Below are 21,649 nucleotides of genomic sequence, written 5' to 3'. Positions count from 1 at the left end.
CTAAGTGTGCAAAAATGTGCATTTTACTGTTTTAGCACTGGGGCTTCAGACAGACTCAAATATTTAAAGGTACAGTATTGTTTTACACATAGACTTATTCATTTAACAGTGTAAGGTTGGTAAATTGACACAAATAATTAAAGTGGAAAATTTAACAGATTGCCAATTATTAAAATACAGTAGAAATACCTGGGCACTGCACTTTAGATTTCCCCCCCCCGCCATGTTTACATGGTATTTCTTTTTCTTTTTTTTGTCTGATGACTTTCACGTCCTACTTTTGAAAACATTACTTTCATCATTTTTTTTTAAATCAAACGTTTGTAAAAAATATATTTTTTTTTTCTGTCTAATACTCTGTTGGTATTGTTTTTTATTAAATATTTTTAATTTATTTTCCATCTATTTTTATTGTCTAGTAGTTTTTGTTTTCCGCAATTTTTGCATTTTTATATTTTTTTGTTGTCTTTTACATATATATTTTTTTGTTTTGCCATTTTTTTTTATTTTGTAGTCTTTTTTTGTGTTTCTAACTTTTAACTTTCAACTTTAATCTATTTTTTTGTATTTTTGCCATTTTAAAAAAAAATCTAATGCCTCATGTTTGAATTGCATTTTATTGTCTATTTTTAGATCGATCATACACGTACATAAAGGGCTCTTGTCACAAATCCACTACTTCCTGAACTCAATACAACTTCATTTCCTGTCTTTCATGATTGGACAAACTGATTAATCCAGGTGTGCCTGACCTCAGTAACCACGATGACAATGGCCAGACACACCTGGATTAATCAGTTTGTCCAATCATGAAAGACAGGAAATGAAGGAGTGGTATTGAGTTCAGTCGATCTGTGCACAGAGCCCATACGGGTAATGTGCATTTTTTCCCCCCTTTGGTTATCACCAGCTAATTTAGCATGAATACACATTCATTTAGAGAGCTGATATTAACGGCAACTCGCGCTTGACTCTCCCCACACAGACTTTGACTTGAGCCAATATTGATGCTAAAATGTTTCTTTCACGCCCCATCTCTGTTTTAAACTCTTGCATGAGGTCAAGGGCAAATCGGCCACATCCAATATGGCAAACGTTTTTACGTGTCGCACCAACCGGCAAGGCAACACATCGGTTGGCCTACAGGAAGGCGGCAGAGTGCACGTCCTCCCTCGGTGCGGCGCTGCCGCTGCTGCTTCAATTCACCCTCGAAGAAGAAGAAGACGACGACGCTTCTCTCAAGAGGGTGGGGGGGAAAAATCACAAACTCCCCCGTTTTCTAACAACACAATGGAGCATAAACGGCACGATACGCTTCCCAGGGGTGTTTTACTAACCGGATTTGTGGTTCTAATTCTCGCAGGTGAGTGCAGTTTGGTGGAGAAATGTGTTGTTTTTCCCCCCGGGTGGGTTTTGTGATTTCAGAACACTCGACGACGTTGTCTCGAGTATCGCGCACGGGCAACACCTTCACGCAATTGCCCTCATTGATGTCGCATATTTAGCCATAATGAACTCTGCCCAACTCGTCCCCGGCCCAGTTCGACTTGGAAGCATCGTCATGTCGACCCGACGCCTTGATAGGAAGTGAGCCGTTGAGGTTTTGGAGTCGAGCGCACCGAAAGACGAACAAGCCTCGTTGGCCTCTCTGCGGCCGAACAATTCGTCAAACTGCTCACATCTGCCCAATTAAGAGCACCTTTGCTCGGTGTTTGAGTCTCTTTAGTGGAGAAATAGATTGCAACACTCGCTGACAACGACGAAAACGAAAGGCAACCAACACGTCTCTGACGCAAGTCTCCGAGGTGGCGGCACGTTTTGAGCTCCTTTTCCTGATTTACTTTCATCACTAAATACAACTGCGTCTTTCTGTCCCTTGCTAGTGAATTTCTCTTTTGGATCAATACATTTATCAGGTAGCAACGATCGCTTACGTCAGGAATCCACATCATGTTATTGCCATATTCTTGCCTAAAACGCCCTTTAACGACAGTGAAGCCAGCATCGAACGAATACTGTTCAAAATCGCTCATGTCATCAGATTGTGCTGGTTTGGCGTCGACATCCTGGGCTGTGCCAACACAGTACAAGCTGGCACCGCATCCAGAACATGATCATTGCCGTCCATACTGCGAAATTGCTTCAAATATGTATCGACACAAATTGATCATATTGGCAATACATTGATATGTCACAACGATGCATGTAAATGACTGACCCAATCACGATACGATATAGTTGGTTGCTTGCAAAATAGCAAATATGCAGCAATCGATACATTTCACATCATATATTATATCATTACGAACGAGTGAGGATAAGATTGGAAGGATCGCATGACAACCAGGGCGGGAAATGGGAATCGCAGAATAGCTCATAATACGATATCACGCCAGACTTGGCTTCTAATAGTATCATAAATACTTTGCTTTATTCAACTATTTAAAAACGAGCCCCGGGGAACTCTTGCCCATTTGGGGCTCACTATTCATCAGTTCTCCTATTTGCAGTTACGAGCTCTCACTTATTTGCCGTATTTTTCAAAAGCGCTAAAATGCCACAAGATGGCCATGCTCATAAAGTAACAATTGGTGTCAATGAGGTATGTTTGTTTGACATGGCTAAACCATTTTTGTCAAATGTATTTGCATATGATTTGAAATGACCTTGCAAAACTGACAGTTGCCGTCTCAGTGCTTGAGAGCCGACCATGCGTCACCTTGTGATGCGTTATTATTCCAACCGGTTTTGGCTTGGAGGCGAGCGGCAAACAAATATGGATTCCTCACGCCGAGTGGCACTTTGACTTTTGACAGTTGGACGGGCTTAATAGCAGCAAAACGTCTGAGTAAGGCTCGCTTCCCTGTTTTTATTTGGTGTTGCCGAAATATAGAAATCTTTAAAAAAAAAAACAGCAACAACTGCACGGGTGCTTAGAATTATTTAGTTCAAAGGTGATAAAAGTTGAATCAAAAAATGTTGGCCAAACATCTCTTAAAGATGAAATGCAAATGTGTTGCTATGTAATGGATTGAATGCATTTTGCGGTATTCAAAGTGAAATATAACTGAACTGTACTTGCTATACAATACATTACAATACAATCAAATATTTGCTTTCATTCTAATATGTTTGATTGTATTTCATATTGTTTTGACTTATTTATTTGTAAGTGACACGTTTTTGATGTCGTTTTCCCAAAATGTGTAAAGCGTTATTTGAAGACGGCGCGACGTCCTGCGTGCATGTTGCGATCACGTCTTTGATCAACTGTTGAAAGCAGACGCATTCTGTCCTCGTTCATTTGGAAGAGGACGTCGGAATGGGAACAAAATGGCTTCTTGTCAATGTTGTGCTTTATAAATAGAAATGACTTGACTTGACTTGACTACCGTCACTTCAATGCAAATTTCCGTTAGCCTGTTTCACATGTTAGCGCTAAAGACTTTCATTTGAATTTGGGAGGAAACGCAATCGTTATTCGTATGCGTATGTTTTCTGGGTCGGTTTTAGCGTCTGCTGCAAACGAAGCGAGCACGCTGTGCCTCGTACTTGGACAAGCGTCTCTTTTTGGTTTGTCAAAGTGATGTTAAATTGTAGTTTCAAAAAAAAAAAAAAGCCCAGATGTGACGGAATTATATGAGTTTTTTTCCTCCGGTGTCACCCAAAATTCCAGTTCTCGCCGCTTGTCTGGCTCGTAGCCGGTATTTCGTCTGGCCTCACGGAACCGAAAAGCAAAGTCCAAAAGCGTCTTTGTCCGTCTTTTAGGCCGGACGCCGACGCTGGCCATCGACATCTACACGGAGCCCGAAGTGATGGTGGAGAACGGGACGGCGTGCGTGCTTCGCTGCACCTTCAAGTCCAACGAGGTCATCAGCAGCCACGTGACCGTCACCTGGAACTTCCAGTCCAGCCAACCCGACAACCAGTTCTCCAAGGCGCCGTACGCGGTGAGTCGGGTGAGAGGGCCAGCCAAAGACCCCGAAGAGCTTCCGCCGTCTCCAAAGGCCGCCTGTTCCCGCCGTTGGTCTCAAACGCGGCGGCGTGATGAAATGACTGGCTGGGAAAAACATGCTTTTCAATTCATCACATGAACCGGCAGCTTTTTTTTGACCTCGATTAGAAGTCACGCGGTCCCAACACCCGAAAGGTATCCTGACTTTTCCCTCCCTTTGTGTTGTGGCAGATCTTTTACTTTTACAACGGGAACGCCGCCCCCGCGTCAAAGGAGTTCAAAGATCGGGTGCAGTTCATCGGCGACATCAACAAGAGGGACGTGTCCATACGGCTGAACCCGGCGCAGTTCAGCGACAACGGCACCTACTTCTGCGACGTGAAGAACCCGCCCGACTTCACCGGCACGCCGGCTCGAACCGAGCTGCGCGTGGTCTCCAGAGGTGACAAAAGTACATTAAGTCACAAAACATTCACCGTTTCGGGACCAGTCTCAGGGCTCCCTCTAGTGTTGTGTGAAGGAATGACTGACGTGCACTTCAGTTGTGTTTCGCTTGAAGTCCAACACATGAGCAGGGATTTGTTGTCATCAAGCGTGGCAACGTCGGCGCGTGGCGGGTCTCGCCGCCGCGCTGCCGCTCCACATTCTTGTCGTCAGCGCTCGCAAAGCGTGCGTCTGCGTGTGGCGACTCGCTTGAGAACATTCCCGCAAGCAACATGTGGAAAACATCACAAACAAAAAACCTTTGACGCCAACGTCCGTCCAGCGGGATTTGACGCGCATCATGGCGGCCTAAATTCAAAATCGGCCTTTGCAATTACGTAGGAATGCCACGAGGACGCCATCCATCGAGCATGTCATCATCAGTTGCATAAAAAAAAAAAAGGAACAAATTCACATGATGTTTATCAGCATTAGCTAGCATGCAAGGCTAAAAAGCACGCTAGCACAAAGTGACGTGACGCCACATTCGGCGCCAGCGCCATTTTGATGTTTTCCGGCTGTGTTTGTGCAGAGTCTCTTCCTCGGAGTAACATGGCCGTCATCGTGGGTTCGGTGTGCGGGGTTTTGGCGCTGCTGGTGCTGGTCCTGGTGGCCGCCTGCGTCGTCATGAAGATGCTTCACAACCGCCACGATTATGAAGGGTAGGTCGCCCGGCTTTTGTGACTTGCGTCTTTGTGTGTGTGGGGGCCGATTTGGGTTGCGTTTTGATGAATGAGCTGCCGTAATTATTCCAACTACGACAAGACAAACTGTTTGGGAAATTGGGATTTGTTGTGAAATTTCACTATGAGACTAAAATGCACTAAAAGGTGAACTTGGACACAATAAGCCCCCAAAAGATGGATTGTGGCCTGTTTTACTGCCGCTTCACTTCCCCTTCTCCTGTTGAGTGGACTCGTCTTGTTTGCGTTGCGCTGTCGATGACGCGACGCGCTCAGTGGCAACTTGCTTGAAACCTCGTTCGGAGTGTCAACGTGTTGCAACAGAGAGACTGGAAGACTCACAGAAAGGCATCCAAGCGGACGTTCACCACCGCTTGCGAGTTGCGTCGATCAGGCCCGTTAAAGAACGGCAAGTTGGGCAAAAAATGACTCCACGGTTCGTTCAAGGTCAAAGTTCACCTGTAAAGGTTCAAGTGCATTTTAAGCTGATTGTGAAAACTGAATAATGAAGACTCTGATTGGTCTAAAAATCCGTCGGCCTCTTAACACATTGCATGGCTGCTGGGTTTTGATCATGAACCGTTTCCTTGGCAAACTGAACGGCGCCGTTTGGTGCGAACAAATATTGGAGGAAATTTCAGCCGCATTATTAACAAGTGCGTCGCCGCGACCATTCCGCCGCGCTTGTCGGCCATCTTTGGGGTTGCCGTTTGCTCGCTCGCTTGCTTTTTGTTTCTCAACATCATTGTTTGTCCCGCTCGTCCAACGCACTAACAAACCGCTGCACGCTAACTTGGCCTGGTCAGTCAGTGAAGCATGTTGACGTCGCCAGTTGAAGTGCATGAAAACGGGTTACACGCATATCTGGGGAAAATGGATCTTGTAATACCAAGAGTGACCTGTGAGAGGCAGCGCGGAGCCGCCGCAAGGCATCCCGCCCGCTGGAACATACAAGGAAGAAATTTCAAGCGAGCTGTTAGCTTAGCTGGTGCAAATAATTGTGCTGAATGAAACGTTGAAGAATGTGCTCGAAGAACGTGTCCATTGTCAAGCGAGTTTCCAGAAAGAAAAGCGCTCTATGAATGCATTATATTATTAGGCGGGATCATCGCTCCAAATTGGCGGGATTCTCGGTATGCGTGTACCCCACTTGAGTTGAAAACAAGAAAGTTCCATCCATCCGTGAATTGATTGATTTATTAACGATCTTCATGAAGGGAAATTGCAAGAAGAACGACAGCCGCCCCCAAAAAATCAATATTTTGCTTGCAACTGAAATTACAGTACAATCATGTAAAAGGTTCGATAAGCAAGGACGTCCTCCATTATTTTGTCTTTCTGAGTCTCGCTGGTCTCACTGTTGGAATCTGCTGGTCGGCGGGTTGCAAAAGGGGACCAAGGAGGGGGGGGGGGGGGTTAAAACGGGCCCAAATCCAAATGTCTTATGATGTCATCAGCAGGTTGCAACAGAAAGACTGGAAGAGTCACAGAAAGGCAGAGAAGTGGACGTGGTGGGGAATGATTTGGTCCTGCAATTTTTGGGATTCGTGTGGAATGCAAATATTTCGTACATCTGGCTTCAATGCCCCGCCTTCTCACCACTCAGTCATTTTCATGTCCCCCCCCCCCCCCCATTGTGTGTGTCCGTGTTGTCCTGGTCTGTCCGTCGTGCAACAACCCCACCGTGGCCAAACCGTAACCCCAAACTAGCTGTATAAACTTGGAAAGTGCGCAGGCCCCGCCTCCGCAGCCCATCAAGAAGACGGAGCCCAAGCCGGAGGGCCCCGCCAGTACCGGCCCCTCGGGCCAAGTGCAGGTAGGAGCCCAGGGGAGCCAAGCACACCCCAGCCATGTCAATCCAAAGTAGGAGTGGGAGGGGGGGTTAAAAAGTGCTGCTCGGCGTCAGGTTTGTTGGCTTTTGCCGGCAACGCACTGACGGCAAGTGTTGTGTTTGTGGCAGGGCCCGGTGATATACGTCCAGTTGGACCACTCGGGCAGCAAAAACTCCTTCCACAAGATGGAGCCGGTGGTCTACGCCGACATTCGCAAAAACTGAAACGGACTGCGGGCTTGGGGGGGGGGCACGCACCACACAAAAAGTCCAAAACACACGCCGACAGTCAAGTATCAGACCTCTCGTACCCGCTGCTCTCGGGAACGCTCGCTTCCGTGTACAGGGACGCCTTTTCTTTTCTGCTGTCTTTTTTTTTTTTGTCTTTTGTCCTCTGCCATCACTTCCACTTAGCGGACACTCCCGTCGTTTTGCCAATATTGGCTTGTTTGGAAAAGTGCTGGCGTCAAACTGCCGCACGTTTGGACACGAGCGACGTTTCCACGAGCGGCGTTTCCACGAGCGGCGTTTCCACATTCCTTCCGCAGCCAAACTGTACATTTTTTTAAAAAACATTTTATTACCCGTGACTACGCTTTAAAAAACAACATCGACTTTTGAACAGGTTGGAATTGTTTTGACATTTTCACGTCGGGAAATACGGGACGAAAGTGCGCGATGATTTCGCCAAGCAGGAAAATAGAAAAAAATGCTTTGAAAGCGCTGACGTCGTTGCGGGAAAAGCAGACGGAAATATTTCTTGCGAGCAATTTTAAAAACCCGTCACCGTCTGCTGCTGTTTTGACTTTTCAGAAGCTACTTTGAAGGAGACGTTTTATGCGCCATTTTCACGATTTGACTTGCCGCTTGTCCTAAAGTCGTTACCACGACAACGATGATGCCAGCGGCTGCTCCGGGTCGCGATCCATCAAAAGTCACTTGCAAGAATTGGAGTCACTTTTCGCGGCATTTTGCAAGATTCTGCCGTCTACCGCGTCCAGACCAAGGTGCGAAAATGTCCGCAATTGTCCCCTTCAAAGAAGACCGCATGTTTCCAAACAACAAAACGCTAATATTGCTCACCAAAAGCGTGACGTTTTTCTGTAACATTTTGTCATCAACGGGAAAAGCTTTTGGACTTGGCGCGACAATCGCAAGTCGGAGTCCGCAAGGCGTCGAATTATTCATAATGATGATATTTAGCATTCATAACAATACAGTGGAACCTCCAAGCTCCGTTTATTTATTTCCAATTTACGCTAGGATCAACTGTGCAACTTGAAACATGATTTATTCAAGTTTCATAAAAGTGAAATGCGTGAAAACGACTCCTTTGATTATCGTCATGAAATTGTTATCGAACTGGCCACGTTTTGTGTAATATTTTTAACGTCTTTTAGCTTTTGCAAAAAAGTCACCACAAACCAACTTTTGCATTCAGGCAAAAATTTTGCAATCTGATCTTTTTTTTAATCATCTAAGTAGTAATATTACAAGTGAGATTTGAAAAGCTAAATGTGTACAAATTGAGAATTTTATTTTAATAGACTATCGGCACCGTAAAAGAAACCTTTTTGTAATCTTATAAATTGCAAACAATTCCAGATAGCATCACTTCAGTTATCAAATATTGATACCATTTTAACATCCAAAATGTCAAATTACTGAAGTGAAATGATCCTCTTTGACAGACGTGACGATCAAAATTCTCCTTAAGAAAATGTCAGCTCTCGTCTCATAATCAGACTTTATTTTTTTTCAATAAATACAATTATTTGTCAATCTTGCTTAACTCTTTGACTGCCAGACGTTTTCACAAAAGGGATGCCGTGGGTGCCAGCCGATTTTAAGCATTTTGACTGATCTTTCAAGGTCCATAGAAAATTATGTGTTTGGACTATGGAAACACACATACTGCCAAAACAAGATTGGACTCTCATCTTCCATCAGAAAAAAAAAGTTTGTTTCTACCTTATTCCGTTTTTGAGTAATCAACAATAGAAAATGGTTAGTTTCACCTGTTTTGAAAAAAAAACGTCTTTTAACGTCTTTGGCACTCCTCCATAGGATTTTACGAAACGTTATTTAACGTTTTTGGCAGTCAAAGAGTTAATGCCAATGTAAAATGTAGTACTTTTTCCTTAAAAAAAATCTGGATTTGCCTTTTGTTTTTGTTTGTTGAGGTTCCACTGTGTTGTTGTTGTTGTTTTTTGCAAGTAAAGCACTTTGCATGTAGCTTAGCCGCTTAGCCGCTTAGCCGCTTAGCCGCTAACGGGCGGCCCGACCAACCAACTAACGTGACCGTGAAAGTGAAAGCATGTCGATGTCGTCCTTCCGCGCCTCATTAGAACATTTAACCCCCAAAACAACTGGAAAATTCATATCTATACATTTGTTTAACTTATTTTTTTTATTTTGCATGTTGAAAGTAAAACGCAAATGTTCTCTTGAGGCGGAAATGCTGTTTGCATGCAATCTACTAACGTGATGGTTCTATAACCAAAAAATGCTTTTTGACGTGTAAGCATCGAGCTTTATTTTGTATTTATTTTTAAATAATAATAATATAAACGGGCCAAACGTGTTCATCATCCGTGTTCCGGTGACGCCAAATTGACGTGTCATCCCCTGTGCGTAATGCGTCACGTTGACACGTCACGTGATCACGTCACGGATGCGTTACTGTTTACTCCGAGTGCATTCCAGGCTCACGAGCAAGCCCCGCCCCTTTTCGCCTCCTTTTTGGGTGGTCAAAGCTGTGCCTGCAGGAGTGACGTGTAGTGACTAAGAGGAGCCACCAGAGGTCAGCATTTGCGATACCGATTGATATTTTAAAAAACAAACACTCTTTCTTAAAATATTACAATTTTGTTTAAAATTAATAATAATTGCCAACCACTGTCATAAGAAAAAAAAATCTGCCTTTTCCCCCCTAGACTGAGAACAGGTGTGTACGTGTATTACGAAAAAATAGTCACAACACAATTTCTTTTATTTCCCCCCCAAAAAAAGGACATTAAAAGTGTTGAATGAAATTCAAGTCAATGTGGATGACAAATTTCATTACAATTTATTCCCCCCAAAATACGAGTGAAAATCCCAAACTAAAGTCCTAAAGTCAGATTTTTAATGGGGGGGGGGGGCTAATGTTAGATGTGATTAGCATGTTAGCATAGCATGTGAACTCGCTGCTTCACTACTGCAGGCACTGCGAGCTCGTTTTTAATTTTTAATTAACAAGTTACTGCAACGTCTTCACCCAAAAACAACAACTTGGATGACAAGTCGGGTTTTTTTTTCTTCTTCTTTTGTTTCCCCCCCAGTTTGTGCAGTTTGTGTTTTTGAGCTGCTGGTGGCTGCGTGTGCGTGCGTGCGTGTGTGTGCGCGCGCGCGTTTGTGCTTGTGCGTGTTGCCGTCGTCCACGTGGTGATGTAAAGTATAAATTATAAAAAGACGGACGGTCCGAGCTCGGCTTTTCCACTTTTCCACTTTTGTGTGCTAAATAGTTGTTCTATTCGATAGCGTCTTTGTTTGTTGTAAAATAAAGTACAAAAAAAGAAGAAGAGTGCACTACGTCTTAAATACGCAAGACGAAAACCTGCCCTGTGATTTTTATTTTTGTATTCTCATCTCTGAATGACTTTGGCCTGGTTTGAAAAGAAATCGAAAAACTGGAATGTTGTACATTGAGTGCCTTTTACATTTCATCAGCTAACTTGAACGTCTGCTTCAGATAGAAAAGATAAGATTCATTTATTTTTGTTTCCTTTTATTGTATGTATTTTTTGATACGCATAATAGCCTGTTCTGTATCCACTTGTTCAAATTTTATATAAAAAAAAAAAGGATTTCTGGCCAAATGTGATTCGTCTCGTAATTTGTATTCAGAAGCTTCTTCAACAATTTGCCGATTGTAGAAATCCAGTCGGCATTTTCACATCCAACGGTGCAAATTGCTTTTTTTCTTGTCATATTGACACTTTTTATTTCTAGTTGGCTTTTTTTTTCTATTCTAGGAATACTACTTGGAAAAAAATATTTCCGCTTTTTGCAAGGCAAATAAATGTGACTTTAAACATGACCCATTTTTTCCCCTCAATACGATTTAATGCCTTCTCATAGCACTATTATTATTATTATTATTTGACTGTTGTAACGTTTTCCCCATCAAAAGTGACATCTTTTTTTTTTTGTAATTTTACAAGTCTTGTATCTTCAGACTTGAACAAAAAGTAAATTATTGAAGTTTAAAGTGCTCAGAATGCAAGAACGAGTCAAACAAAAAGACGTGAGCGTCTTTTTTGATTTAATAGGAGACGGTGCACACAAAAATAAATACAACTAAATGATTAATAGCGTGTGAGTAAATTAGCATCTGTTTTGCATGTTATGAAATGAACACAGGATAGAAAAATCATAAGTTAATTTTACAAGTAAGACTTTTAACAACAAACTTGGTTTTTAAAGGAGGTTTTTTTTTTTTTTACATCAAATTTTCCCTAAAAGGTGATCAAATTGTCACGTGCAGTCTCGTGGCTTGCGAATGTTTGTGTGTAACGATAAGAATAATGTAGTCAAAGCGAGAGAAGCATTTTGCACGGCGTCCATCCACAACGTTGTTGTACTCGTCCAGTGCTGAAATTGTGAAAATGGTCCCCGTTTTGTCGGCTGACTTGAGTTTTCTTCTGTGGCTTGACAGCAGTGAGAGGAAAGTGGCGCCTTGCTTGTGGAGGCCAAAAAAGAAAAGCCGGTGGGGAGGGGGGGCGTCGGCGAGGGGGGGGCGTCGGCGAGGGGGGGGCGTCGGCGAGGGGGGGGGGCGTCGGCGAGGGAGGGGGGCGTCTTCAGTCCAGCCCGTCTGCAAAAGCGCTCAACAGCACGAATGGTTAGCCGTGAGTGGGAAGGTCTGAAAAGGACGAGGAGCGCCAACCAAACGCAGCGTTGTCCCAGTGGGCCGGCGTGCCGCTTGCCGTGCCGCCCGGCGTGCCGCCCGGCGTGCCGCCCGGCGTGCCGCTTGCCGTGCCGCTTGCCGTGCCGCTTGCCGTGCCGCCCGGCGTGCCGCCCGGCACCGTCAGCAGCCGCGTGTACTTCAGCTCCACTTCCTGCCATATCAAGTCCAACGTTAAAAGCGTTCAAAGCCAGCAAGTGCTTGGATGTGCTTGACACGAGGAACGAGCGGCAGTTGGCAGCTTTCGCAAGCAAACGCCCCGAAAAACAAAAACTTCTCACAGAACACATATTGACCACGTTGCGACATGAGAACACGCATTGACCACATTGCGACATTAGACGGCAACGTTTACTAATCGTTCAAAGAACATCGTTTAAAACTGTTGAAAAGGTCTTAAAGGTTTGCGGCCGACTTGCCTCCCGTCGGCAGCTTCTCCAATTTGTGTGCAGCATAACAGCTAAGTGCAGCTTCAGCATGTTTACTTTGAACTTCCACTTAATTTTGTAGCTGTCAGAGATCTGCCGGCTTTTTGTGTCGCGCATTTTGAGGAGTTGCTGACGTGTGGAGTGTTGCGGACCGGAACCATCGCACGTTCTCGTGTCTCCGGAAGCGCCAAATCCACTTGTCAAGTCTTTGATGTGATCTTCGTCATTTGTTTCCAGCGAAAAGCTCAGCAAACTCTCAAAAGAAATGCGACCTTTCCGACGTGGCCGCCCCAAAATCGGGATCGCAAAACGCTTTGTCAAATATGTTTTCCATTGCGCTTGTTATGATTGTAATTTGAAAAAAGGCTAGCAAAATGTTGAAAAAGGTCGTGTGTGCGTTTGGCCAAAGAAGCGAGCAGGATGTCGGCGTGCGTGCCGGCATTTGGTGTACCTTGAGGTACTGCAGGTCGGCCTGCAGGAGGCGCAGGTGCGTCATCAAGCGTCTGTTGAGGTTCCGTCTCCCGCCGTTCTCCGACGACAGCAGCTTGCTCATGTCCACGCCGTCCACCGCCGTGTGGTCCTGGTCCTGGTCCTGGTCCTGGTCCACGTCCTGGTCCACCTGGCAAGCGACGCCCGGGTCCGCTGCGCCTACGGGCCGTCACGCCACATAAACACGCTTTTACTTTCCAGACTTGACGCTAACGTCAAACTTCTTTTTCAACGTCACTTCAAATGCCAAATGTGAACGTCTTCAACGTTACTTCACAGCAACGCCACAAATGAGTCCTGTTTTTCGGCGTTCCATTTCTTTTGTTCATGCGTGTCTAAACGTTCCGTTTTCTCCGCGTCTTTTGCCATCGCGGACACATTTGCGGCGTGAACACACATGCTGCAGTTCCGCTTTGGGCCAGAGGCGGCAGCGGCGAGTTAAAAAGCGCCTGCATTTCAGATGTGAAATGTGCAAGAGACGAGAGACGTACCGTTCCGTTGGGTCCGCAGGTCATGGCCGCCGGCAGGCGAGGGGCTGGGCGGGCGCGGGGACGAGGACGAGGACGCCGTCTCCTCCTCGGGGTGGTCCGTGGTCATGTGCTTGAAGAGGAGCTGCTTCAGCAGCGCCACTGCAACGACATGCAGGAGTTGCCGCGCTCCAAATAATTCAATCATCTTCAAAAGTGCGCATGATAACAAACGTCATGTTAACAAAGAACCTTTTTGGACACATTTGCTTTTCTTTTTTTAGCTTAACATCTTGTCAAAATCTCTCATTGGTCACACGATAGAATCTTTTTTGTTTGCCCCTCAAAATGGCATTTTTGAGTTTTTCCTAAAAAGGTTCGGGTTCTACTTACGCGTCCTTAGAGCTTCTTCAGCTTTGGAGGACGAGGACGGAGAGTTCAAAGACGAGGACGACGCTTGCGCCTCCGCCTCGTCCTCGTCCTCCAGCTGAGCGTCCAGGAAAGCCTCCAGCTCTTCCTCGTCCACCTCGCGCTCCTCTTCCTCTTTCTCGTCCACCGACGCCGCCCCCTCCTCAGGCTCCTCCCCCTCCTCAGGCTCCTCCCCCTCCTCAGGCTCCTCCCCCTCCTCGGCCTCATCCTCGTCCTCCGACTTGATGCCGTCAAAGGGGTTTGGCGCGGGAGGGGCCGCGATGTCAGACGAGTCTGACAAGAAGAAGACGGTTGCATTTGGTTCCGAAGCGCCGCAACGACGAGCCAAAACGTTCCGTGTGGTCTCGTGAGATCAAAGAATGCAAACGGAACGACGTCCATACCCGACATGTCGCCGCCATCTTTGTTGGGCTTGTCCAACTCGCCGTCGATGATCTGCAAGGCGTCTTGCTCACCTCTGGTCAAGAAAAAAGGACAGCAACTTTTCATTGGAACGCAGAAAACAACAAACTAGCATTTTAGCATTATATAAAAGTATTCCATTTTGAATAGCTTTCATGAAACACATTTTTCTTATAACCAATTTTTTGCCAAAATATCTAAAAAATTAACCTAAGACAGGAAAAACCCACAAGTAAAAAAAAAAAAATTTTTTTTTTAATTAAAAAAAAAAAGGATTAAAACGTTCTTAAATAACACATAAATATGTGGAACATTTTAGAAATGTTCTAGTTAAAAAAACAACATATAAAGCCCAAAAGTAAAATATATTTTGAATTCTGAACAAAAATGTAAAAAAAAGAAAAAATATAAAATCCCAGAATGGAAAATACAAAAAAAAAAAAGCATTTTCATCATTCATTTCTTTTTACAAATGGCTTCATAGCAAACAAAAAAGAAATGACTATGAAAATCATAGAAACAAAACTTGTCATTATAAAAATAAAATCTGCCCATTAAAAAAATATATGCAAAAACGTTAAAGAAAATCAGTTAATTTTCAAAACTATTGCAAAAAACCCATTTGAGGTCATAACACGCACAAACAAGTCATTCGACTCATTCGAAACCCTCAAATGTGAAACTTTTGATGAGCAAAAAGGTTGCGTGAGCACAAAGCAGAAAGCGTTGAGGCCACGAAAGGTGGGCGTGGCTCCTCACGGAGTGGGCGTGGCTGGCGTGGCGCCGCTCTGACGCGCGTTGGCCTTCATGGACTCGGCGCACTGCGTGATCAGACATTGCCACCTGCGGAGGCAAGAAAAAAAAGGGATTGAAGCCCGTTGTCACGGCAACGCGTCGGTCGGACGGCCCAACTCACGTCCTCTGGTCGGACACGCTGTGGGCCGTCAGCTCGTAGATCTGCGCCCCGTTTTCCGACATGGACAGCACGAAGAAGGACTTTTTGTCTGAGGCGCAAAACGGCGGCAAAGCGATTTGTTAGCAAACGGCGCCAAGGCGGCGCCGGGCCTGCGATCCTTACTGGTGGCCACGGGTCTGACGAGGACGGTGGCCAGTTTGACCACCGGGCTGAAGCTGAGCTTGGACTCGGCGGCGCCGGCCGCGTTCTTGCTGTGGAACTTGAGCAGCAGCCGCTCGTCCTGCTTCTGCAACAGCACCAAAACGTCCTCCAGCAGCAGCGAGTACAGATCTGACGCGGCGAGAACCCAAACCCGCATTTACGGACAAAGCAGACGCAAGCTTGTATTGCAATCCCGTTTTCCTTCTTTTCCATGTCATTTTATTTTTCTTCTCATAATTATTCGTTTTTGGGGTTAACAATTTGTGTTGTTTTCTTGTGAGGACTCCATTTTGTCATCCATCGTGCAATTGACAAAATGGCGGCGTACCGATCCGTTTGTCTTTGTTGACTTTCCATGAGAGCGGCCCCTCGTGGACCATCTTCCTCTTGGTCAGGTCCAAATTCTGGAGGACGGTCAGCATTTGATCAGAACCGACAAAAGACAAACTTGCTTCCCGCCGCTTTTTTCCTTTTCTTTTTTCTCACCCGCAGCTCGGCGATGAGCGGGTTCTCGTTGGCTTTTAGCGACGAGATGTCCAAGCGTCTCTGATAGTCCAGCAGCCTCTTTTGTGGTTGGAGAAGGCAACTTGAGATTTCACGTGGCGTGCACGTGGCGTGCACGTGGCGTGCGGCGCGCGTTTCCTACCTGCTTGTTCTCGGCCTCTTTGAGCGCCTGGTTGACGTGCTTGAGAATCTGCCGGCAGCATTCCGCCGCTTTTTTCACCTTCTCCGCCTCCTCCGCGTCCTCTGCAAAGCGTCAACGTCAGCCGCGTACCGCCTCAAAATGAAGTCGCCGTTCATGCACGGACGCGTGACACGCGGCGGCGTACGGCGAGCGTCCATTCCACGCCGGTGATAATTAGCCGGCACGCCAATTCCTCACAAAACTAAAAAAGGAATGCAGAAAATAAAGCCAATGTCGTCGCACGTGTCAAAATGAGGACGAGCAAAATGTCCCATCAATTAGAAAAGCGTAAATGTTGCAAATGTTAAACTAACGTTTGCGTTCGTTTCAAAAAGTGGTGTGCAAAAAAACTGCCCAAATCAGTAATCTAAAAATCTCCTGAAATGTTTGATGGATTAAGTTAAGATTGTCATCAAAATGATCATTTGCGGCGGGCGTGGCTCAGGTCGACCCCGAGTCGTGTGTCCTCGTGTCCTCGTGTCCTCGGGCACTTGACACGCCAAAGTGCTGCTGCTCACACCGGTGCCCGGAGGAAGGTGCGAATGTTTGGCGGTGGCGGGAGGGGCCGTAGACGCACACTGGCAGCCACGCTTCCTTCCGCCAGCCTGCCGAGGGCAGCTTGCGTAGCTCGCCGCCGCCACCGTGTCAAAGTGCACCAATAATGGATTCGTCGCATTGTAAAGCGACTTTGAGTGTCGCCGTACAAAAAAAAAAAAGATTTCACTTTCCTTTCTTTTCTTTGATCCTTTCTCGGGTTTCCTGACGGCCTCACGACTCTGGCTGGAAGTGTTCGGTTTAGGGAAACGGTTTGGGATTTTTTTTTATAGGTTTTAGGTGAACCCACGCACGCACGCACGCATACCAAAAAAATAATAGTCCATTGTTTGAGAAAAAGAGTTGACGTTATTGCGTCTTCAAAAAAAAGTCGTGCATCTATGAAGGAAGTCGTCAATCGCTAAGAAACCCAATTCCAAAAGCGAAGGCTTTCTCACCCGTGTACTTGGCGATCTTGTCCAAGAGAAGCGGATACTTGGTGGCTCGCTGCATTTCCGCCGGCATGATGTCCTTCAGCTGCAGCCGGCGGCACCGACGGTTGCTCTCGGCCGCCTGCGAAACACCAAGGTGGCGTGGCCGGCTTGTGGGCGTGGCCGGCTTGTGGGCGTGGCCGGCTTGTGGGCGTGGCCGAGTGGCGGCGGCTGTCGTGCGCGCCTCACCTGCATGAACACGGTGAACCTCGGGTCCTTCTTCTTGCTCTTGATGAGCTCCAGCGCCGACGGTTGGTTGCTGCAGAACGTTGCCACCGCGCGGCGAATCTTGTCCTCTTCCTCGCCGCTGAACTGAAACCCAGGCCATCAGAGGTCACGACCCTCCGTGGCGACGCCGTATCCGCAATGGCGATGTCGCCTCAAACGTCGCGCATGGCCGTACCCAAGCCAACAGATCCTCCCCGATCTGACCAATGACAAACGTCTCGCTCCTCTTCCTGATGGCCGCCATTTGCTCCGTCAAGGAAACTGCGGGAAAAGGTTTGGCAAAGCAGAAGTCGGCGGCTAAAACAAAAAAAACGGTTCTTCAGCCTCAAAAGCGATGTTTGAGCGTTTGCGACCGACCGTGCAGCTCGACGACGTCCTCCAGGTTGGTGAAGATGCTCTTGACGTCGTCCGGGGGCAAGATGGCGTCCCGGCTCAGCCGCTGGTAGAACACGCCGTCCAACACCTTGAGCATGCGCAAGTGGGCCCGCTCCGTGCAGAACAACTCTGCGCAAGAAGAACAAAAAATAAATCAAAAATGCCTTTTTCAATTTAGCACGCATCAAATCTGCATACGTCGGCGTCGGCCGGCGTCGGACGGCGTCGGACGGCGTCGGACGCTCACCGTTGATGACTTCCTGCCTCTTGATCTCCTGCGGCGCCAGCGCGGCCAGAACATGGCGGCTCACCAGGCTCTGCCAGTTGAGCGGCTCGTCCTCGCCCGCCGCCTCGCACGCTTGCTCGTCCTCGCTCGGCACGTCCGCCGCGTTGCTCACCTCCATCCTGCGAAAATCCAAAAAAGATGGCCGCCGCGCCAACGTCAAATGTTGTTGCTGTCACATCCAAGCTAATTGACATTAGCCCGTTTCCCAGCATGAAGCTAGCGGACTTTAATTAGACAAAACGATATCACGGTTATTATTAGAATACGATTTAGAATGAGCTGAAATTATAAAATGAATAAAGTTATTGTGTTAAGGTTTCGAACGACTCCCTGGAACTTTACGACGACTAATTAGCCTGACTTGGGTGTGCTGGATTGTGTTAGCGTTAAGCTAGCATACTTTCGACCAATGAAATAAAAGAAATACTACTAATAGTTTACATGACTAAAATGATTAAAAAGTCAACCCTTTTTGCGGTTGTTTTCAAGTTTTTCGTTACTGTGAGATGAATGCTAACGTCCGTTAGCCTGTTGTGCTTTTTGTTCACAGTATTTGTTAGCATTAAGCCAAACAGGCTTTTTTCAACTTTTGTTCGCTGCCGCCATCGAGCGCTCGGATCCTTCTTACTTGGTCCCGAACCATGCGTGGTATTTGATGTCAAAGTATGTGATGGCGCTCGTATCTTCCACCTGAAGGCGTCGGCGTCGCCCTCCTCTTGCAAGTGGTCCAGGTCGGAAGGAGTGAAGTCAAACCGCGTACTGGCGGGGCCGCAGACGCCATCTTGCTGGTCGCCGCACAGCAAGACCTCGCCCAGTCGGGGTTGGACGCACGATGGAGACGTGTCTGCGGGAAAAACCAAACGGGAATGCTCATCGGGCTCAGCCGGGATCCGCAAGGTGTTTCCTACTGCTGTCCGAGTCGTGCCCGCTGGCGTCCGAGGCGGCGGCGGTGGGCGAGCTGTGCGCGGACGAGGCGCCGAAGACGTCGGAACCCTCGCTGAGGCGATTCCCGCGCATCCTTCCCGAATTTGAAGGGGACCAGTCGGGCGGCTCGGGGACGCCGAAAGACGCCTGCGAGACCAGCTTCGGGGAACGCTGCTTGTTCAGCTCCGCGGCTTTGCCCGCTTGACGGACACGGCAGAAAAATGAACACAATTGTTTTTCAGCCCCAAAATATCAACGTATTCATAACTTTGAAAACACGGAGCTGTCGTTCATGCAAAGTGATTCAAAAGAAAGACAAATCGGCTTTGGATGGAAAGTGGACGAACGATGCAAGCGTCCGATTGCGGATTTTGCTGCTCACCTGAAGTGGAGTCCACTCTGCTCAGACGGCGCGGCGGGACCAGGATGTTGGGAAAGCGCGGCCTTTTCACCTTCTCCTCGCCTTCCTTGTCGGCTTTGATGCTCTTCTGTTTGTGGGAAGAAACAAAAGCAGCGTTTGTGTTGCCGCTCGCGGCGGAGGTTGCGCGTTTGCTTTGCGGCCGGGCTCGCACCTTCATCTTGGGCAGGAAGTTGATGCGCGCTCGTTTGTGTTCCAGGCCGCGAGGCTCCTTGACTTTGACGCCCAAATGCTTCATGTAGGTGAGGATGACGTACTGCATGGTTTGGCTGCCCCGTGCACAAAAACAAACGCACCTTGACAAACTGGGCATACGGGACATTCCAAAGAAAAAAAAAGTCCTACCATTTTTCCTCCTCGGAGGGCTGAGATGTTGATCTGCAACCGCAAATTTGCCATCAGCATTATTAACGGGATCAATATTTCCATTGCTCTTTTCATAATACGTTACGGTACGATTTAGCATTGACTCCCGGAACGCTTTGGCCACCACAGAAACAAAACACGAGAAGAATCGGAATCGGAATCGGAATCGGAATCGGAATCTTCTCACAGGATGTCGTCGATCTTGGCCAGGACGTGTTCGGCGCACGAGCATTCCCGCTCCCAGTCGGCGTCGGCGTCCAGCCGGGACAGCTCGTCCTCGGCCAGGGTCAGACCCATGCTGCGCTTCTGTCTGCGGTCCGGCGTGACATCGCCACACAAGGCCACGCAAGGTCACGCAAGGTCACACGGCGGCGGCGGCGCACCTTTTTCACAAAACCCTACCTGAAGTCGTCCAGGTTCTTGTGCAGGTCCGGCATCAGCGAGTCCTGCAGACTTTGCGTGTACTGCTTGCAAACCTCCTCCGGGACGAACTCCAGCCGCCGCTTGTCTGCGACACAAACACTCGTCGTACGCACGCACGATTCCCGTACGTCTGACCACCTTCTTACCCGCTTCAGCTGCGACCGCGTCCGGCACCGGGACCTTCAGATTCTACGAAAAAATATCGGCATCATTACAAATCGATACAATTTCAAGAAAAAGAAATACAATTAAAAATGGGACACTTCAAAAATTGTACAATTTCAATAAAAAAATTGACAAAATAAAAATATTTAGGACACCTAAAGTTATCAATTAAAAGTACAATTTCATTGAAAGAAATTCCTTTTAAAACGCAAGAATGATCCAAAAAAAGTATTCATGTTTTCAAATGAAATGTCGGAAAGGCAGCGCATTTGATGCAGATGGGATTTAAAAAATCAATAATACATTCATAGAGATCACATTTCAAAAGAATGAAATGAAGAATCCAGTCCCATAATACAATAAAAAACAAAAAGTCAAGGTTTGATGGTGAAAAAGTAAGTAAATGCAAAGCACGAACCGCCGCTCGCTCCACGAAGAGCGCGTGAAATTCCATGAAAAAGCGCCGGCTTTCTTTGCCGCTGGTTTGTTTGTGGATGTCGGCGAACAAGAAGCACAACTAAGAAGGACGACAAAAAAAGGGTGAGGACGCGGGCCGGGCCACGTGGCACATCTGGGCGGCGGTACCAAGGGGGCGGGGTCAAACTGCGAAACAACATGATGGAGGAAGACGGCCAGGTGGGCGGGACGACACTTGAGCGAGTCGAAGCTCTGGAAGACGCTGCAGCGCTCGTCCATCTCAAACAAACAAACGCTCGCATTGCAACCTCCGCGGACGGCAAAGTCAAGCCAGACGCCATCGGCCCACGTACCTGCTCCTGCTGAGAGTCAAAGTAGTCGTCTTCGGCGCCGATGATCTGCGGGTGGAGGAGGTGCGGCGGACCGCCTGCCACGCACTGGCCGCCGGGCGCGTCCTGAGCGAAGACCACAGTCGGGCTCGTAAAAAAACGCCGCATGCGTCTTGTGGCTACGTTAGCACAAGCTAGTCTTGTCTGAGCGCCTCGTCGTCCACGAAGACAATTCAATTCAAAGACGAGGGCCTGAAAAGGGGCCTCCCGGGGTGCGGTCTACGCCGTCTCCGGGGCGGGGGCGGGGGGGGGGGCTGCAGCCCACACAGACTGGACGCAGCACAACAATTAAGCTAAATTGATTGTTTAGTCTGGCGGGGGGGGGAAAGAGGGGGGGGGTTTCAAAGCGCAAGCCTTCGCTGGCTATTTAAAGACGTGCGGTCACGATGACAACATTGTTACCAAAGAGCAGCTCACTTCCTGTTTTCATCTGATGAGATGATAAGACATTGATTGGGGGGGGGGGGGTCGCTAAATAAGTAGCGAGAAAGTGTTATGGCGTACCATTTAATAAAGTGCGTCATTTTATTGTTAAATTTCAAGCAAAAGAATACTCTGTGTGGCGGCCATTTTGCCACTTGCTGTTGACTAAAACTGACATCGCAGTCACAACTCACTGTTTTGTGAGTTTGGTCATGTGACATTGGTAAGCTGAGCTGTAATTGGTCATTACCTGAGCAGCTGTGATGTCATAGTCGAAGCAAGCGGTAAGATGAAAG

At 47.3% G+C, this 21,649-nt stretch overlaps 2 protein-coding genes across 6 annotated transcripts in view; one reads left to right on the top strand and one right to left on the bottom strand.

The window, feature by feature from the left end:
• The first annotated feature begins 847 nt into the window (after window positions 1-847).
• mpzl1l (myelin protein zero-like 1 like) lies at window positions 848-10,812 on the top strand. Of its 2 annotated transcripts, XM_077545913.1 has the most exons (6): window positions 848-1,363; window positions 3,769-3,950; window positions 4,187-4,397; window positions 4,971-5,100; window positions 6,832-6,937; window positions 7,082-10,812. In XM_077545913.1, the coding sequence occupies exons 1-6, from the start codon at window positions 1,087-1,089 to the stop codon at window positions 7,175-7,177; spliced, it is 1,002 nt and encodes a 333-aa protein (XP_077402039.1). In that variant the 5' UTR covers window positions 848-1,086; the 3' UTR covers window positions 7,178-10,812. The 2 variants fall into 2 exon arrangements, with proteins under 2 accessions (XP_077402039.1, XP_077402040.1); XM_077545914.1 differs by lacking the exon at window positions 6,832-6,937 and having other exon boundaries at window positions 849-1,363.
• A 429-nt stretch (window positions 10,813-11,241) lies between these two features.
• arhgef12b (Rho guanine nucleotide exchange factor (GEF) 12b) overlaps window positions 11,242-21,649 on the bottom strand; it is a 19,383-nt gene continuing 8,975 nt past the window's right edge. For 3 of the 4 annotated variants that reach the window (XM_077545903.1, XM_077545904.1, XM_077545902.1), the window contains exons 8-34: window positions 20,895-20,996; window positions 20,710-20,820; window positions 20,543-20,641; window positions 20,106-20,148; window positions 19,939-20,044; window positions 19,724-19,846; window positions 19,516-19,548; window positions 19,325-19,439; window positions 19,135-19,240; window positions 18,737-18,952; window positions 18,519-18,672; window positions 17,790-17,947; window positions 17,525-17,671; window positions 17,343-17,428; window positions 17,129-17,251; window positions 16,907-17,021; window positions 15,876-15,976; window positions 15,716-15,793; window positions 15,558-15,633; window positions 15,191-15,358; window positions 15,029-15,116; window positions 14,872-14,955; window positions 14,094-14,167; window positions 13,675-13,983; window positions 13,306-13,443; window positions 12,777-12,973; window positions 11,242-12,051 (exon numbers count right to left, since the gene is read on the bottom strand). In XM_077545903.1, coding sequence (XP_077402029.1) covers window positions 11,836-12,051; window positions 12,777-12,973; window positions 13,306-13,443; window positions 13,675-13,983; window positions 14,094-14,167; window positions 14,872-14,955; window positions 15,029-15,116; window positions 15,191-15,358; window positions 15,558-15,633; window positions 15,716-15,793; window positions 15,876-15,976; window positions 16,907-17,021; window positions 17,129-17,251; window positions 17,343-17,428; window positions 17,525-17,671; window positions 17,790-17,947; window positions 18,519-18,672; window positions 18,737-18,952; window positions 19,135-19,240; window positions 19,325-19,439; window positions 19,516-19,548; window positions 19,724-19,846; window positions 19,939-20,044; window positions 20,106-20,148; window positions 20,543-20,641; window positions 20,710-20,820; window positions 20,895-20,996 — 3,366 coding nt within the window. In that variant the 3' untranslated portion in view covers window positions 11,242-11,835. The remainder of the gene's footprint in view (window positions 12,052-12,776; window positions 12,974-13,305; window positions 13,444-13,674; window positions 13,984-14,093; window positions 14,168-14,871; window positions 14,956-15,028; window positions 15,117-15,190; window positions 15,359-15,557; window positions 15,634-15,715; window positions 15,794-15,875; window positions 15,977-16,906; window positions 17,022-17,128; window positions 17,252-17,342; window positions 17,429-17,524; window positions 17,672-17,789; window positions 17,948-18,518; window positions 18,673-18,736; window positions 18,953-19,134; window positions 19,241-19,324; window positions 19,440-19,515; window positions 19,549-19,723; window positions 19,847-19,938; window positions 20,045-20,105; window positions 20,149-20,542; window positions 20,642-20,709; window positions 20,821-20,894; window positions 20,997-21,649) is intronic. The other variant, XM_077545905.1, reaches the window with a different exon arrangement.

The sequence above is a fragment of the Vanacampus margaritifer genome, chromosome 16 (assembly GCF_051991255.1).
Source record: "Vanacampus margaritifer isolate UIUO_Vmar chromosome 16, RoL_Vmar_1.0, whole genome shotgun sequence".
Lineage (NCBI taxonomy): Eukaryota > Metazoa > Chordata > Actinopteri > Syngnathiformes > Syngnathidae > Vanacampus > Vanacampus margaritifer.
Note: the sequence above shows the minus strand (reverse complement) of the source record. Positions and strands in the feature narration are given on the sequence as shown.